This window comes from Natator depressus, chromosome 7 (assembly GCF_965152275.1).
Source record: "Natator depressus isolate rNatDep1 chromosome 7, rNatDep2.hap1, whole genome shotgun sequence".
Lineage (NCBI taxonomy): Eukaryota > Metazoa > Chordata > Testudines > Cheloniidae > Natator > Natator depressus.
In genome coordinates this window covers 80434591-80450810 of record NC_134240.1, presented here as the reverse complement: position 1 = coordinate 80450810, position 16220 = coordinate 80434591, and the positions used below count along the sequence as shown (strand labels likewise).

The window sequence follows — 16220 nt, the reverse complement described above, 5'->3', positions numbered from 1 at the left end:
TGGAAATGGCCCACCTTGATTATCACTACAAAAGGTCGTCCTACATGTCCTGTGTCATCCGTCCGTCCGTCTGTGTCTCCCCCGTAATAGCTTACCTTAAGTGATCACTCTCCTTACAGTGTGTATGGTAACACCCATTGTTTCATGTTCTCTATGTATATAAATCTCCCCACTGTATTTTCCACTGAATGCATCCGATGAAGTGAGCTGTAGCTCACGAAAGCTTATGCTCAAATAAATTTTAGTCTCTAAGGTGCCAAATGATCTCTATAAATTGCATTTAGCATACACCTCACCTGAACTCTGCTCCCTACCCCATTTCTACTGGGACTACTAACAGTCCAAACTTTTGACCACTGTTTGAAAAAGAAAACCCACTCTGCCAGAATAAAACTTCCTTCTTCCATATGAATGCCTCAATCCTCCAATAAGCATTGCACACTAAATTCATTATGGGATTGGGCTCCAACTGCAGAATTTACTCGTAAATCTGCACGTCTCTTGTGTTAAGCCTATCAAATAGGGTCTGTTCTCCAAGTCCTCTCTCCCCAAAGGGCTCAGTTCAGTGTTATCTCCTTTATCACACCACATGCTGGCATGTCTTCTTTTATGACCTCCCACCACTTCTTGGGTCAGCCTCTCTTTTTCCCTTGATCTGTTGGACTCACATAGTTGTGAGGACTGCACTGTACATGGCCAAGCCATTTGAGCCTGCATGCCCTCATTTTTTTAAATCTGTCAGTGTTACTGTGAACATGTCTCTAACACCACATTCCTCACCAGGTCTTTCTTGCTTACACCACTCATCCATCTCAGATTTGCATTTATGTGGAACAGAGCTGTTGCTCAACACTCAAGTGTCATACATTAAAACTGGATGAACCACTGTTGTATAGACTTCTCTTTTAAGTTTACTGGTAACTTCCTATCTCTTTCCATTTGACCCAGGAATTTATTCTGGCTCTAATTTTGTTCTTATTTCTCCCAAATCTGCACTGGCCAATGGAAAACCTGAATAGTTATCAGCCCAATTATTTCCTTTATCCACAGATTTGGATTGCTCCTATTATAGGAGCCAAGATGGTTTTGAAACAATTCCATTTTTTAACTCAGCTTCATAAATCATTCTTGCACATAAAATGCTTAGTTGTAGCCTTTGAGAGTAGTCATGCAATTAATATTCTACTGATGATGCCAAGAATTTAATTGTAAGTGCTTTTGTAAAGAATTTTTTTTAAAAATTGAGATTTTTGTAAATTAAAATAATGCAAATGTTTGTAAACATGTAATTTGTTTGAAAAAATAAAATGTGATGTAACCAAACTGCACCTAAGCTATTATTTATGTGTTTTGAACACTTGACAGTTTCCACTATTAAAATACTGTGTCTTAATATTGCCTCACAAAATGGGCTAAATGCTGCTCACTTTATTCCTGATGTACTACCCAGCAGTGGGACTGTGTGAATAAAGTGAGCAGGATTTGGCCTAGTATGTAGATTTGCACTGGTTTAGTAGTACCCCAGCTTTCCATGACATCTGATCTTGAAAGCTGGAGAAATACACTCCTTTAGCTGACACTACGAGAGCTAGGGCCTACGACGTCCAAATTCATGTGCTGATCATCAGAGCCCTGGGCACATGGGACCCTGGTAACGAGCCAGTGCTGAAAGAATGTGGTCTGTCAACACTATGCTCAGCTGATGCGGCAACTCATGGGTTTGGACACCAAGTGGTCAAGGGACATCTACATAAAACACATCACCAGACAGCGGCAATACCAGGAGGGAGAGCTGAAGTGCCAATGAGAACCAGTCAGGAAAGTAACAAATACTTTCCTCATGGACTGTCTTTTTCTCTAAATGGACAACCTATGCTAAATTCTCAATTACTGAGGGACAATCTTCACTCATTGATATATTTTGCTTTCCACCACCAACTCTGTATAACTTTTTTTTCCATGAGTAATATACTGAAATGCATAGATGCTAGATATCTAAACCATATTCTTAAACTCATTCACCTCAATTTAGGTTATTGCTGATTATGCACTATGTGTATCTTCTGACTTTAAAAACAAACTTTGTATTTGTGGATAACCCAACCACTATACCCAGATGTACAGACACTTTTCTTAACCACTACCCTCTTTGTTGCTGAACCTATGCTGCCCTGATTTTGGACTATGCTAAAATAGCATGTGGATAACACCATCTCCAACATTAGAAATCCAACTTAATAGGCTTACTTGGTCCTACTAGAGGGCAGGCGACTGCACTTGATGACTTCTTGAGATTCCCTTCCAGCCCTACATTTTTTGTGATGCTCTTTTCTTTTTCCGGCTGGCTTTGAATAAAGAGCAATTACTTACCTTGTAAAGTAACTGGTTCTGCAAGATATTTTTGCCTCTGTGTAACCCCACGGCTAGGGGCTTTTGACCAAAAGGTTATAGAATAACTTTTTCCTTCTCCCTTTTACTAACATTTTACTACCAACTAAAACTAGCTAAGGCTGTAGAGCTGCTGTCCATGTTTATAGCCATCTGTACTTGCGTGCAATCAGGTTACTTGCCAGTGCTCAGCCTTTCCACCTGATCTTACCTGGTTTACTAACATCATAGGTTGCCTTCTGCTGTGAGGCTTAACATCATGGAAGAGGTGGTATAGCTTTTCTATTTGAAATCCCTTAGAGCAGGAGTCTCAAACTCACAGCCCACAAACCTCCCCAGTGTGGCCTGCAGGGCTCCAGCAGTTTTGGAGCTGGTTCTCTCTTGGACCCACCTGCTGCCCCCAGGTGCTCCCCTGCCAGTGCAGCAGAGCTGAGCAGTGTCTACATGCACATTCCAGTGGCTGCTGGCCCCTCCCTGTGCTGTGGGGTAGGGCTGTGCCTCTGCATGCTGCTCCTGCCCCACATGCTCCTGTGGGGGCAGTGCTGGGGGGCACCACACCCCTGCACCCCCTCCCCCTATACTCCCTCAGACCCTCCCTCCCAGAGTTTTGGGGGGGCAGGTTCTGGGCAGCATGAGTGACATCATTGGCCTACTAGGAGGATTTGAGGACTGGCACTGGCCCTAAGGTATACCGAGTGTGAAACCCCTGCCTTACAGGGATAGAGCATCTGACCTTTGGAGCGCACACCTGATGATGGGACTGTAAGTTTAAGCATAATCATAGGTACGGACGTCCCGTCACAGTACGCTTCTGGATTAAAAAGGGGAACATAGCTGCTCCCTGAGCCTCATCTCCAGCTCTTCTAAACTTCTTTGTTCCTGTAGGCCTGGGAGAAACAGATAACTATAAAGCTGCAATAAGAACATGAGGTGCTGTTTTGCATCAGTCTCCCCCCCCCCACCTCCTCAGGTTTGGGCATCTTTTAACTATGCAGAAGAGTTGGTACTATTTCAACAGTTCAATGCCAAGCTTGTATGTTAAGCTGTCTACCCCCACTTATCCCTTTTAGAAAGGATATTGTAAAAGTGTGGGGAAAAATCCCCATGAAAGAAGCCAATTAGGAGCACTTTAATGGCCAGCTTTCCTGTGTCAGCAGTTGGCTCTGCTTCCTTATCTGAGGAACATAAAGGACCTCTACCAAATCTACAACAGTGGCCAGGCCTACTTCTGAGAGAAATCTGATTACTTCACATCAGCCTCCAGTATGTAGTTATTTCATATTTAACATTGAAGCTATTGGCATAATGTGAAAGTGTTGCTACTATAAAGGCTTGTAAGTCATTTCCCAGACCTGAGGAGGAGCTGTGTGTGGCCTGAAAGCTTGTCTGTCACCAGCAGACAATGACCCAATAAAAAAAATACTAGCTCACCCACCTTGTCTTAAGTTATTAAAGTGAGTACAAATAAATATATTTTCAGATAATTAAACTTCAGATAAGCAGTTCTAGTTCAGTATCAGATGGTAGTGACCCACTGACTGAAAATAGGCCAACTAGATGGCAATGAGTTGATCTCACTCCATTCCATCACAAGACACCCTTTGCTACCACAATGTAACAGAATGCACTTACCTTTGGCAGTTGGTAACCTCAGCACTAACTTTTAAATAAGTTAGGTCACAGTGCAACAAGTTGTATGAAAAAGCTCTTTAAGTAGATTTCTGTAAGAGCTATCCACCATGTTTCAAAAGCAGAAGCTAGGAATGAGGCAAGGAGATGCACAACTTCAGCTATTTACATGTAAGCACCTAATTTTCAACAGGTCTCTGTCACTGCATGTTCAATAGTTATAGCTAGGGCCCTGTGTAAATCAAGATTTTTTTTTAAAATCACATTCATGACTAAAGGGTAAGGTATTGAATTTGCACTGAAGGAATTTTACTAGTAAATTTAATCAGTTTCAAGGAACAAATATTAAATTGGGATAGTTGGGGGGAATATTTTCACAATTCCCATGATTACAGAGGGCCTTAGCTTATCCAAACCCAGAACTAGACACATCTAACTTTTCTACTTATGACTGAGGAAAGCTTACTTAGCTTTATCCTAAATGCCTCTCCCCCTCAATAAAAAGATACCAGAAAGCCCATCTAATGGAGTGGTGCAGTTTAGTTCAGTACTATGCTACTACTACTTTAAGTATGAGTAAGGCATTGTGTCAACAAATGAAGTTCACTTCAGTCTAGAACAGGGGTTCTCAAACTACACTGCACTGCGACCCCCCTTCTGGCAACAAAAATGATTACCCAGCCCCAGGAGTGCAGCCTGAAGACTTAGTCTGCCCAAGCCTCACCACCCCAGGGGGAGGAGGGGTGGAGGGGAAAGCCTCAGCCCCACTGCCCTGGCCAAGGAGGCCAAAGCCAAAGGGCTTCAGTTCCAGGCAGGGGGCCTGTAACCTGAGCCTCGCTGCCCAGGGCTGAAGCCCTCAGGCTTGAACTTCAGCCCCTAGCACTGGGGCTCAGGCTTCAGTTCTGGCCCCGGGCCCCAGCAAGTCTAAACCAGCCCTGGCGACCTCATTAAAATGGGGTTACGACCCAGTTTGAGAACTGCTAGTCTAGAATATTCAGGATCAAACAAAGCACCTTTCCCTTTTTCCAGTATCTAACTGGCATACCTTTTTGTCACCCAGACCACTTTGGTTGCAACCACTCAGCACTTAAGGTTTGACCCCACCATACCCTCAAAAAGTCTAGAGCACAAGTCTCAGATGGGTTGTGACTCAAGCAGTCTGCTGTCCCCTCATATCTAAGAGAGACAGATTCAGCTGTGGTTTTTCATATCATAGGGCCTGCTCTATGATAAGGAAAAACTTGAGGGGAGGAGGGGAAAAGGTTAATACTATTGCAGGTGTAGCTACACTGAACAAGAAACTTCCATTTTAATTCTCTCAGCTGTTTTGTAGACCTCTTAAGGTAATTTGACACACACACACTTCCTAGCAAAATAAACTCCATTCTATTGTCTCCCACAATAACACATTTATTACAAACACATTACTAGCATAAACAGGTGACAAACTTTCAATAACCAAGAGCACATTTGACAAATTAGAGGGAGGCATTTAAGGACAAGCAGTTAAAATTTGGAAGAGCATGGTGGCTGAGAATTATGAAATACCTTTTTCTTCATTATACATCATGTATGTTAGTGTCTTCAAACAATATGGTTCCAAACATCTTACATGTCACAAATGCACAAAAATATTACCAAGCTGTGGTTGGGTTGTGTGAAAGTACTTTGACAAGTATTGGTCTTATATGTTTGCTTTCATTTGAAGGGGTATTTGGATGCCAAATAACTCCCTAAAATGATGAGTGCTTTCTTCAGTGAAAAAGAAACTACCAAATTTTGAATAGATGTAGGCTATTACCTGCTATTCAGCAGCAAAACTACTTGTATTTTCTTTTCTGAACAGACTCAGGAAAATGAGACCCATACACAATTTGACTTAATGCCTTTTAATATTCTGACATGTTTTGGGTATTAAATATATTAAAACCAGACATAGTTTAACGTAACTAGTACTCTGCCCCATTTATTTTTGTGTCCTGTCCATATGGAAAAGGAAACTTTAGTAATGTTTGAAGGTAATTTAACTAACAAGACAAATTGGTTTGTAAGTATACAGACATGAAGATTTATCAGGAAATGTGAAACTTGCTAGATATTAGTGCAAGGATCAGCAAAATGAGGAGTTGAGTTGCCCATTCTTATGGACATACAGATCAGACACCAACCAACCTATGCAGTTGTGCATTTGAAGATAGTGCTTTTGACATGAAAAACAAGGAAGCCAAATTTGAAACTTTTATCCTCCATACCTATAACTTAGTATTTTGTTGTGGGATTTTTTTTTGTAGTATATACACTGGAAAGTCAATTTAGAATAAGTTGTAACCAAAACCAAACTAATCTACTTTTCTATCTTATTCCTTTTAACAAGTGTATCTTTAATCTAAGATTCAATTATACCATGTTTACAGAGAACTGAATCAGTGTTCAGAGAAGTTACAGTACAACCACCTTTAATAAACCAATAGTACATCTTAAACCAAATGCATTCTTGAATATGCAATACATCCTTAGGAGTAGCTAGTATAAAAAGTATCAACATCAGTGGTTTGAATATAAAAATTTATTTAAAGTCAGAGTATGCAACAAATAAAACCTACAGAAAACAGATTTTCCCCATCACAATCTGTTGCTTACCAAATAATATTGTGAAAACACATTCCTTCAGTCATTATAAAGTTCTTAAAATACAAAAGAAATTAAATTTTGTAAGAAAGTCTAGTAGACCAGATACTGTTTCTTCCAGGGTATTTTGTAGAAGCCAGGTCACTCTTCAATACATTCCACGCCATCCACCTCCACCCATACTGCCTTGCCCATAGTATCCACCACTATTTCCACTGCCACGACCTACAAAGTAAGTGATTAAACAGTTACCAGTTTCAGAAGTAGTTCTCCATTTGATCCACTGAGACCTGCTTAGTCAGAGGATATGGACCCCTTGTTTTTAAACTGTTAAATTGCATTGAAAAGCAGCTGAAAATGTTCCTTTTCCCCCAATATTTCTTTCTGTATGAAAACAATTGCCACAGTTGCCAGAAAAATTTGATTCATTCACCAGTGGGAGCAAAGGTGGTCTATAATAAAGACATTACCTCTGGTTAAAAAACAAAAAAAAAATTCAAGTTTTAAAAATGTTTCAATTCTAAAATTTCAAGTTCTCACTTTAAAACTGCACAAAAACTTTCAAAGTGACAGTAGAACTCTTGTAGCCAATTCACGTAATTAAAAACAAAACCACTACTTACCATATCCACCCAAGCCATCAGGAGTACCATATCCTCCGCTGTAATTGCTACCCATTCCCATTCTGCCAACAGAGCCATAACCTCCTTGATCTGGAAGGTAAAACATGCAAAGTTATAATGAGATCAAGTTTCTATTTGCTAATGAACTAAAATTTGAAGCCATACATACCCATTCCATCTCTGCCATAGCCTCCCATTCCAGAGCCTCCTCCAGCAGTTGAATTCAGAAACAGTTCAATATATCGATGTTCTTTAAGAAATAAAAAAAAAAAAACTTACTCAGTATTTTAGGTCAGAGAGTCGGTGTTAGATTAGTTCCTAATAGATAACTGTCCATATTCATTATGACTACGGTCACAATTTGCACCCTTATTGGTAGTCTCAAAAAGACAATGACTTAAATGGACAATGAAACCTCTTACTCTGCATGTGGTCATCCCATGCCAGAGCTGAGATATACAGGCAGGGCAGCATATGCTGCACATGCTCTGTGGGTAAACAGGTTTCAGACTTTCAATGTTATTTTTCCACAAGCTATTAACATGAAATCAAGCCATTAAAAAAAAAAAACAAACAAACAGGAAAATCAAGCCACACCACAATGCAGCGTAGGTGCAAGCTCAGATATTTAAAGGAACTTTCAGGATCTGCAGATGTGGAGTGTCTAAAGGCAAGAGCCTGCCTCCACTCTCTGCTTCCACTATTCCTCAGGCTAGTTGGCTCTATTCACGTTCATAGTACCTTAAGAACTGCTTCTCCTTCCTACTGCCAATAAAATATGTATTTCATAGAGAAAGCAGAAGGCAGGCGGAAGAAAGAAGTGAGCTGAGAGCATGCTGTCAGTTTCATCTTAAGTTTTTAAAACACCCACTGACAGCTCTCATCTAGTAGATGCACAAAAGACCTAGGAATCTAATTAGGGCTGGTCATTGAATGGTTCAAGTTCACACTGGTAATACTTACGCATGTTATTTTTATCCTTAGACATGGCAGCCACTGCATCTTCATGTGTTACAAACTCCACATCTGCTTCTCCTGTTGCTCTTCCATCTGCCCCAATATCAATGTGAACTCTTATAGGATTCAGTGGTGAAAAAAACTAAAAGATTTACAAATTAACAATGTTCATTCACAAATATCAAAATAATATTCAAGCATTGTATTAAACAGCTTTAGAAGCAACATTTAAATTACGATTTTAAAGAGCTCATCATGATAAGTGACAGTTTAAAAAGAAAATGTTTGGAATTACCCAATATTTTTGGTTCTAATTTGCTCAATCAGTCCAATGTTTCTTATTCCTAGAGTATGAACAGATTAATTCTCCTTCTACACATGACTATATTCTCTATGAATACTACCTGATCTTATAATAGTAAGATTTATCCAAGGATCTCACTTTACAAAATTTAGCTGTCTTACAGGTAAATTCTTAAGTATTATCCCATTTGTCAAACAGGTAGACTAGATACAGAAAGGTAAGTGATTTGTTAAAGGAAACAAAACAAGCCAATAGAGCCAAAAATAGAACTCTGGACTCATGGATCTTGTCCTTTGCACTTGACATTTCCCACGACTGGTATAACAATACTTTGAAGTTAAATATTGTAGAACAGTAGCTGAATCAAATTTAATAAGCTAAAGGGTACTTGAATGTGTGAATTGGTAGAATTGTGACCTCTTTAACTGCTGCTTACAGAGAATATAAACCTAAAGAGCAACATGGTCAGTCTGAGTAGGTCTGATAAGACAATGGCATTCCATCCACAGGAGATCAACATTTGAGAGAAAACAAAAGCTTCAATTAGGTAAATGCTTTCAGAATCGAAAGCTTTTAAGTAGCACATAGATAACTTGTTAAAATGGTAGTGCACTGTTAAAGCTCCTAACCTGCAAACACTTAAGCATGTGTTTGCAGAACTGGGGCATAACGAGATACCTGGGTAAGGTGCGTATCTGGGAAATTGAGAAATACGATAAGCCGAATCATGGTTGTTGCCTGTGCCACATGAAAGCCAAAGTACCGAATAAGTAATGAAAGGTTTTTTGGACCAGTGGCACTCCCACCTCAGCAAAACCACTAGTCCATGGGTTCAGTAATAATTTTAGGATCACACATCAAGCAAACTACCAGTCCTACATAAGTGTGCTCTGCACCAAAGCTTTGTAGTCAAGTTCTTTACCATAAAAAGATCCAATGACAGGAAGCTGAAATTATGTTTTCATTTTGAATTTGAGACATATTTTCCCCCCCAAATCAGGATTGGAACAATGGATGTAATGATCATCAGTCACTTGGAGTCTTTAAATCAAGCTTGCATATCTTTTGAAAAAATATTTTGTATTTCAAACCACAAGTTATTGGGCTTGATACAGGAATTACTCTAGGGCAGTTATGCAAGAGATCATCTTATAGATGAGGGCTGCCTCTAGCCTTAAAACTGCAATTATTTCCAAATTTGACAAGCTAACATCACCTGCTAGAAAAAAACTGCTTTGCATCATCTAAATACAGGCTAGAAATCCCACCTTTTGAAAGACTAGAAGCTATTAGCTCCATCTATTTGAGAGATAACTGCTGTTGGATAACAAGTCTAGTGTGGAGAAAAGCCAGAGGGTAATCAGAGAGTGGTACCACTTAAGCTGAAGTAGAACCTAAATAGTTTTCATTTATGGCCAAAAAAGTTTAGTAACTACCCACTTGCTGGTTTGGAAATCTGACATCAGAAACATCACAAAGCCCCCCCCCAATTTTTAAGAACTGTTCAGTTTTAATTATTTCTGCTGTTTCACAGTGTGCTAGTAACATTCTAATAATTTTGAAAAGTTATATTTAAATTAGGAGCTCTCATATCAAGAACACTTTCTACAACTAAATCTCAACCAATGGGACTGGAAACAGAGGGCTAAGCCATAAACCTGGTACTTTTCTCAGACTTCTAGTCAAAAGAACAACTGTGTATGTTAGGATGGAATTTTAAAAAGCATTTAAGGGAGTTAGGCACCCAACTTTCACTAAAAGTGAGTGAGCAATGGGTGCTTATCTCCAATACCTCTGAAAAGCCCAACCTTAAATTGTGAGTTCAGTGTTGTATTGTTGCAGATACAAGCAATTGTTTCCACTGCAAGAGAAGCTACAACAGATTCAATGGGATTAACTGCTGACTCTTAGAACAAAAACATGGAGAACCATGAAGAATAGCTATGTCTAGGAGAGACAGCAACATGAAAAGCTACAGCACAACAGTAGGAGAAATTTTCTTATCATACTTACATTAGCAATATCATTTTCTGTAGCTCGAAAAGGCAATCCTCTCATATGAACAAAATGACCACCATGGAAACCTGAACTTGCATCTCCAGCTCCACCATAGCCATGTCCTCCCATACCTGTAAAACAGTACACTTGAGTACCTCATGAAAGGCTGGAAAGACTCAATTACTACCACTGGTTGCTATTTTCAAAGTATACACATCATGAAACTGCCACTCTTGACTGGGACAAAGTACACCCACATCCCAAACCTTGGTAACAAAAACATTTTAACCCCAACACTCATACCTGCCAGATATTTTTACTTTAATTGACAATCTGGTGGTTACTTCTCATATGAAGACCAATATCTGTTCTTTGAGAATACCCTTTAGAAGAGCACATTATGTATAAAATTTTTAATACTTGATTTTACCTCTCCCATCTCTCATTCTGTCATCATAGCCATCATTTCCATAGCCATAGTTATTATAGCCACCATAATCATCAAAGCCACCATATCCTGTACAATTTAAGAAGAAAAGTGTGTGAATGTGCTATAATTACAAAACTATAATATATGAACAACATTTTTGCAACCTTTTGGTAACTTCCGTTATGTGCTGATGATAGTAGGATTTCTCAGCATCAAGTGTAAATGAAAAATTTCCTGCATCAATTAAAAATAATAATTTCCTGATGTGTTCTCATACCATTCCTTTACCTTTATAAACACATGTCACCATTTTCAACAAGTCCCATTTGGTAATGACACCACAGATAACAATCCAGATTTCAAAAAGACTCTCCAAACCTAGTAGGTACTGAAATTACTGCCATTTCTCTATTTCTTGACTAAAATGTCAGAAACATGAAGAAACTGACAACAGAACCTTTGCTCATTAGATACACATACCACCGTCATATCCACCACCTCCTCGACGCATTCTGTCATACATACTTCCACGCCCAGCTCCATAATAACCCCCTCTTCCTCCTAATGGTCTATCATATGGTCCAGGTCGTTGTTGTCCCATCATTCTTCTTGGTGGGTCATAGAATCCTCTGATTTCACTCTTACTACTTTTGAAGATTTCAATGTACCTAAGTAAGAGAGGATTTTCAAGGCACAAATAAGAATACATGCATAAGCTCTTTGAAAGTTACAACAGATATTTAAATAATTTTGTACAATCATTTCTATAACTAGATGCAAAATCCAATAAAAAAGTGACTAGAGATACCATACAACTTAAGTTTCACCTAAAGCCTTAAAGATTCTTAAGTGTATCAAAAGAAAACTTTACACATTGGTAAAATTTACTACTTGAAAATTCTAACTGTAAAAATTAAATTCAAAAGTCTCTGAAACTTGTTCCCCCAATATGAAATAATACAGCTGAAAAACGGCTGACTATAGATTTATCATAGAATACCCTATACAAAAAGACAAAATTCTGATTTTAGCAAACTACATAGTATTACTATCTTCCCCCACCCCCCAAATCTATTGTATTTTCCAAGTTAAACTTAGGATCATAAATATAAATTCTTTAAAATAGCCAGTTAAAATATTATGGTCCCCACCCCCCAAAAAAGCATTACTGACCCACAACCCCCAAAAAAAAAGATTTAACACCATCCCAAACTCTCCATCCCCACCTGTGCCCTATTCTTTCCTTGTGTTTCCCCAGAGCATTTTCTGCTATCTCCTTTGAAGCAAACTGCACGAAGGCCTCCCCTGTGCTTCTCCCCTGGTAGTCCAGCGTCAATGTTATCCCATTTGGCACGATTTCCAACCCTTTAACCCAAGGACAAATAACCCCATCAAGGGGAACAGTGTTAAAGGCTGAAACATTCCCAACTGTAGCAAATACTTAAAGCAAATCTAAACAACAAAAAAAATAGCTTAGTTTTCCCCCGTCACCCAACAAGACAAGCCAATGATTTTTCATTAAAAATTAATGGTTTAGCCATATTTGTTCTAGTAGTGTTTTTTGTTTATGCTATACAGGAATAAGTCCGCCCACATTATATGAAGATATCATAACTACCAGTCAAATATTTTAACTGTGCTCCAAATTCTAACAAACAGAGTAAGTTATTTCAATATGCATGATACATTTACTACCCTGACTATAAGTTAGACATATTCTAGTCTTTACTGAATCTAAATTTATTTGTACTTTAATTAGAAGAGCATAATTCACAGTTTGGAAAAACAATCTAAGTTTAAAACAAGACTCCCCCTCCCACCCAAAAAAAGTGGGTATTAAAAGTTAAACTATGTGAAACACTGATGTGAGAGAAACGTAAAAACAAAGTCACTGTATTTTGACTATACTAGAGATACCTTGAAAGAACTGAACAATCTCCTCTTTGCTGCAACCAAAAGGCAGTCCACGAAGTCGTACTGTTCCATCACTAGATGTATCATTTGGACCATTGTGTTTCCCAGTCCAGTCCATCTTGCTACTTAAATCAACACACTACAAAAAACAAGGAAAAAAAGTCAGTGTTTTAGAATCATAAGGTACTGCTACCCCCTCCCTCCCAAAACCCTACTCCATACACATTTAATTTTACCTCAGTTACAAGCTAATATGATGCATCATACGCTCCATTAATGTTACGTTCTTGAGTTGTACTATAATATGCAAGACACATCCAGAAGGGTATCAAATATGACACAGTACTGTACTGCCTCAGATTTAGTTGAGCAAAGCAGACAAAACTCAGTACACAATCCCTCTACAGTCTGACAGTGTCTCTCACATGCACTCACATCTTCACTTGCGGGGGGTGGGTTGAAATTCTACAAAAAAATCCCCCTTAACTCTTGACAAATTAAACTAAGAATAATGTCCCATTTTTAACTTGGCCTGCTGTATGGGCCTTCTTGAAGACATGAGAATAACTGTACTAAAGATCAGAATGCTTTACGTTAAAAACCTGAAGAGACAATTAAAAAGGAATATAGAAAACAAGGACTATCTGAGAGTCAGGGGTAGATACGGAACAAGAATACAAGTTAAAGCTGAGTTGTAACTTGGGTCCCCGGTAATGGCACTTTTTTCATCTCATTAATACTATTGTATGATTCAAATTTGACCAAGATAATGATTCAAATTTGACAAACAAGATTATTACTGTTACTACCAGAACACATCAAGAACATCTGTTTATAAATGAGAGACTTTTGTATGAATTAAGCATCAAAACACGATATTTAGTTTTAAAGCAAATATATGCTACTGTGCCAACAAAAGACATGATTTTTTTATTACTATTATACTATAACTACTAACATTAGCACTTACATAAATCAATTTTGTCTTCCAAGCGCAGTGTATCTGTTAATGGATTAATTCCCACAACACCCTTGTGAGGCAGAAAATATTATCCCGACAGAGAAAGTCTTTGGGGAGCAAGCTGCAGGAACCCGGGGAAGGGGGACGACCAATCCACTCTGCATGAGGCAGATCCCTCCACAGAGCGGGAGACTCAGTCAATCCGCGCCTCGGATCGCACTAATCCCATGGGGGTCTCACAATAGACCGCGAGGCTGGGCACGGGGATGACAATGGCGAGACCCCGTACGCGTTACACCGCGGCCCCGCCTCTTCATCAGCAAGGCCGAGACGTCTCTCGCCGTTGCCGCCCGCCTTTGTGGTCGCCGCTGCCGCTCAGCCAGGCCGCAATACTAACTACCGCCAAGTGCCTCTCCCGCCCGCCTCTCCCGCCCGCTCTCAGGCGCCATTTACCGCAGCTCCTTAGCCACCCCCACCTCCCGAGCTCCTATCCCCCCCACAGGGAATCCCTCAGGCGCCTACTCCCATCTCCCCAGGGACCTCGCAGCCTCTATCCACACCCGCTCAAAGGCTGCCCCGCCGTGCAGTCGGGCTCCCGCAGCCATTGCCGCGTTCAACGCCACCACTCAAAATGGCGGCCGCGCCCGACCTAGGCCCCGCGAAGAGTCGCCGCCGCACGTCCCCTACCGAGAGGGTTCTCGCGGCCTTCAGCGCCCTTAACACCCCTGCCCACCCCCCTGCTCGGGGGCGGAGATGTCTGTCCGCCCCCAGGGCCCGAACTGCTGCAGCCGCCTCCTCCGGGCACACCGGGCGGGCTGGGCTGCGGCGAGCTCGGGCCCTTCTCCCCGTACTCACCGGGAGATCCTCACACTCTCCTCGATGTGCGGCGACGGTAGGCTCTATGGTGGGGATCGGGAGGGCGAAGAAACCTCCGCCTCCTCTCTTCTCACCGGCGGGCGCGTTGCTTGCTCGGCAAACTACGCAGCGAAGGCAGAAACAAGCAGGTACGATGGCGTCGCGGGCACACAAGTATCGCGATAGCCACGCTGCGCACAGAAGCCCAGCTCTGCTTACGTCCAAGGTACTGGGAATGGCGCATGCGCACCTAAGTCAAGATGAAGAAAAGCGCATGCACGAAGGAAAGGTACTGCTCGACAATAACTCCCGAGTGCCTAGTAGGTGCAAGGGCGCATGCGTAAGGTATTCGTTATAAGACCAATACCATGTGGCCTTAATAGCGCATAGGCTTCGCCAAGATGCTGCTTAGACATCCCGCTAGATTCCAGAACAGAGGGAAGGGTGGTGGCGCATGCGTAGTTGTTGGGTAGAGGGTAGCGGTAGGGAGGTCTATTGTGCTTTTGTAACGGAACGGGACAGCTCCGCCCTGAGGCGCGAAATCCCCTGTTCCCGCCCCACAGGCGGCAGCTTCCCCCTCACCTGGAACGCCGGGACCGCCCCCCCCCCTTCTCACCGCGCAGGCCAGCACCTTTCCCCCTCCGCCTGCTGCCTACCCGTTCACGGGCTGGCTCCTCACCTCGCAGGCCGCGATCTCTCGTTCAACTGACCTCTGCCCGGAGGAAGGCGAGCTCGGCTATGCGCAGTGCTTATTGTAGCCACGGAGTACACTGCGCGCGCAGGAGAACGGGGCTGGTTTGGGGTGTTTGCCTTGGGGACGATCGATGGTCATGTCCGTGCACGTTCAGGATAAAGAAGGGAAGCGCGTTTTCAGCCGTTTGCTTTGTGGGCGGGTGGGGAGACAGAAAGTCTTGAGACCTTTGTAATTATTGTGCAGCTTGGGGCTTTTCCAGCTGGCCACAAACATCGCCCTCAACCACTCACATGCTCTGCTGTCAGTAGCATTATTAAGGAGTAGGCTGAGAGCATTGGCCAGGCTTATACTCCACCAGAGAGCCTAGTCAAGCCAAAGCTGTAATTCTTTTCTCTTTCGTTCACTTTAACATGGTCCTAAAACTGTATTCTCCCCTGTCAGGTCTAGAGCAACTCAATAAAAGTCATAGAATCATAGAAGATCAGGGTTGGAAGAGGCCTCAGGAGGTGAGCTAGTCCAACCGCCTGCTCAAAGCAGGACCAATCCCCAACTAAATCAGGGGTGGCCAACCTGAGCCTGAGTAGGAGCCAGAATTTACCAATATACATTGCCAAAGAGCCACAGTAATATGTCAGCAGCTCCCCCATCCAGTCCTTAGCACCTGCCAACAGGCCCACCAGTCAGCGTCTCCCACTTCTTCCCCATGCCTCCCGCCATCAGCTGTTTCTTGTGCGCAGTAGGCTCTGAGGGTGGGAGGCATGAGGGAATTGTAGGCTCCAAGGAAGGAGCAGGGACCATCAGGAAAGGGGTGGAGTGGGGGCAGGGCCTGGGGCAGAGCA

General features: G+C 41.7%; 1 protein-coding gene across 3 annotated transcripts; it reads right to left on the bottom strand.

Moving 5' to 3' along the window:
* Positions 1-6626: 6626 nt before the first annotated feature.
* HNRNPH3 (heterogeneous nuclear ribonucleoprotein H3) lies at positions 6627-14894 on the bottom strand. Of its 3 annotated transcripts, none has more exons than XM_074958882.1 (10): positions 13842-13981; positions 12875-13010; positions 12184-12322; positions 11438-11625; positions 10958-11044; positions 10543-10658; positions 8232-8367; positions 7438-7518; positions 7269-7358; positions 6627-6870 (listed from the first exon to the last, which is right to left on the bottom strand). In XM_074958882.1, exons 2-10 carry the CDS (start codon positions 12987-12989, stop codon positions 6794-6796), a joined length of 1029 nt encoding a protein of 342 aa, XP_074814983.1. In that variant the 5' UTR covers positions 12990-13010; positions 13842-13981; the 3' UTR covers positions 6627-6793. The 3 variants fall into 3 exon arrangements, with proteins under 3 accessions (XP_074814983.1, XP_074814985.1, XP_074814984.1); XM_074958884.1 differs by lacking the exon at positions 13842-13981 and adding an exon at positions 14688-14894 and having other exon boundaries at positions 6628-6870; XM_074958883.1 differs by lacking the exon at positions 13842-13981 and adding an exon at positions 14688-14846 and having other exon boundaries at positions 6629-6870; positions 11483-11625.
* Positions 14895-16220: the final 1326 nt, after the last annotated feature.

Bases quoted from the DNA above. Each gene is read 5' to 3' on its own strand.
- HNRNPH3 (XM_074958884.1), bottom strand. From the start codon at position 12,989: ATGGACTGGACTGGGAAACACAATGGTCCAAATGATACATCTAGTGAT. The intron at 12,323-12,874 runs GTATCTCTAGTA...CTTGGGTTAAAG, and splicing joins GATTGTTCAGTTCTTTCAAG to GGTTGGAAATCGTGCCAAAT. The intron at 8,368-10,542 runs GTAAGTATGATA...TAAATCTTTTAG, and splicing joins CAGAAAATGATATTGCTAAT to TTTTTTTCACCACTGAATCC.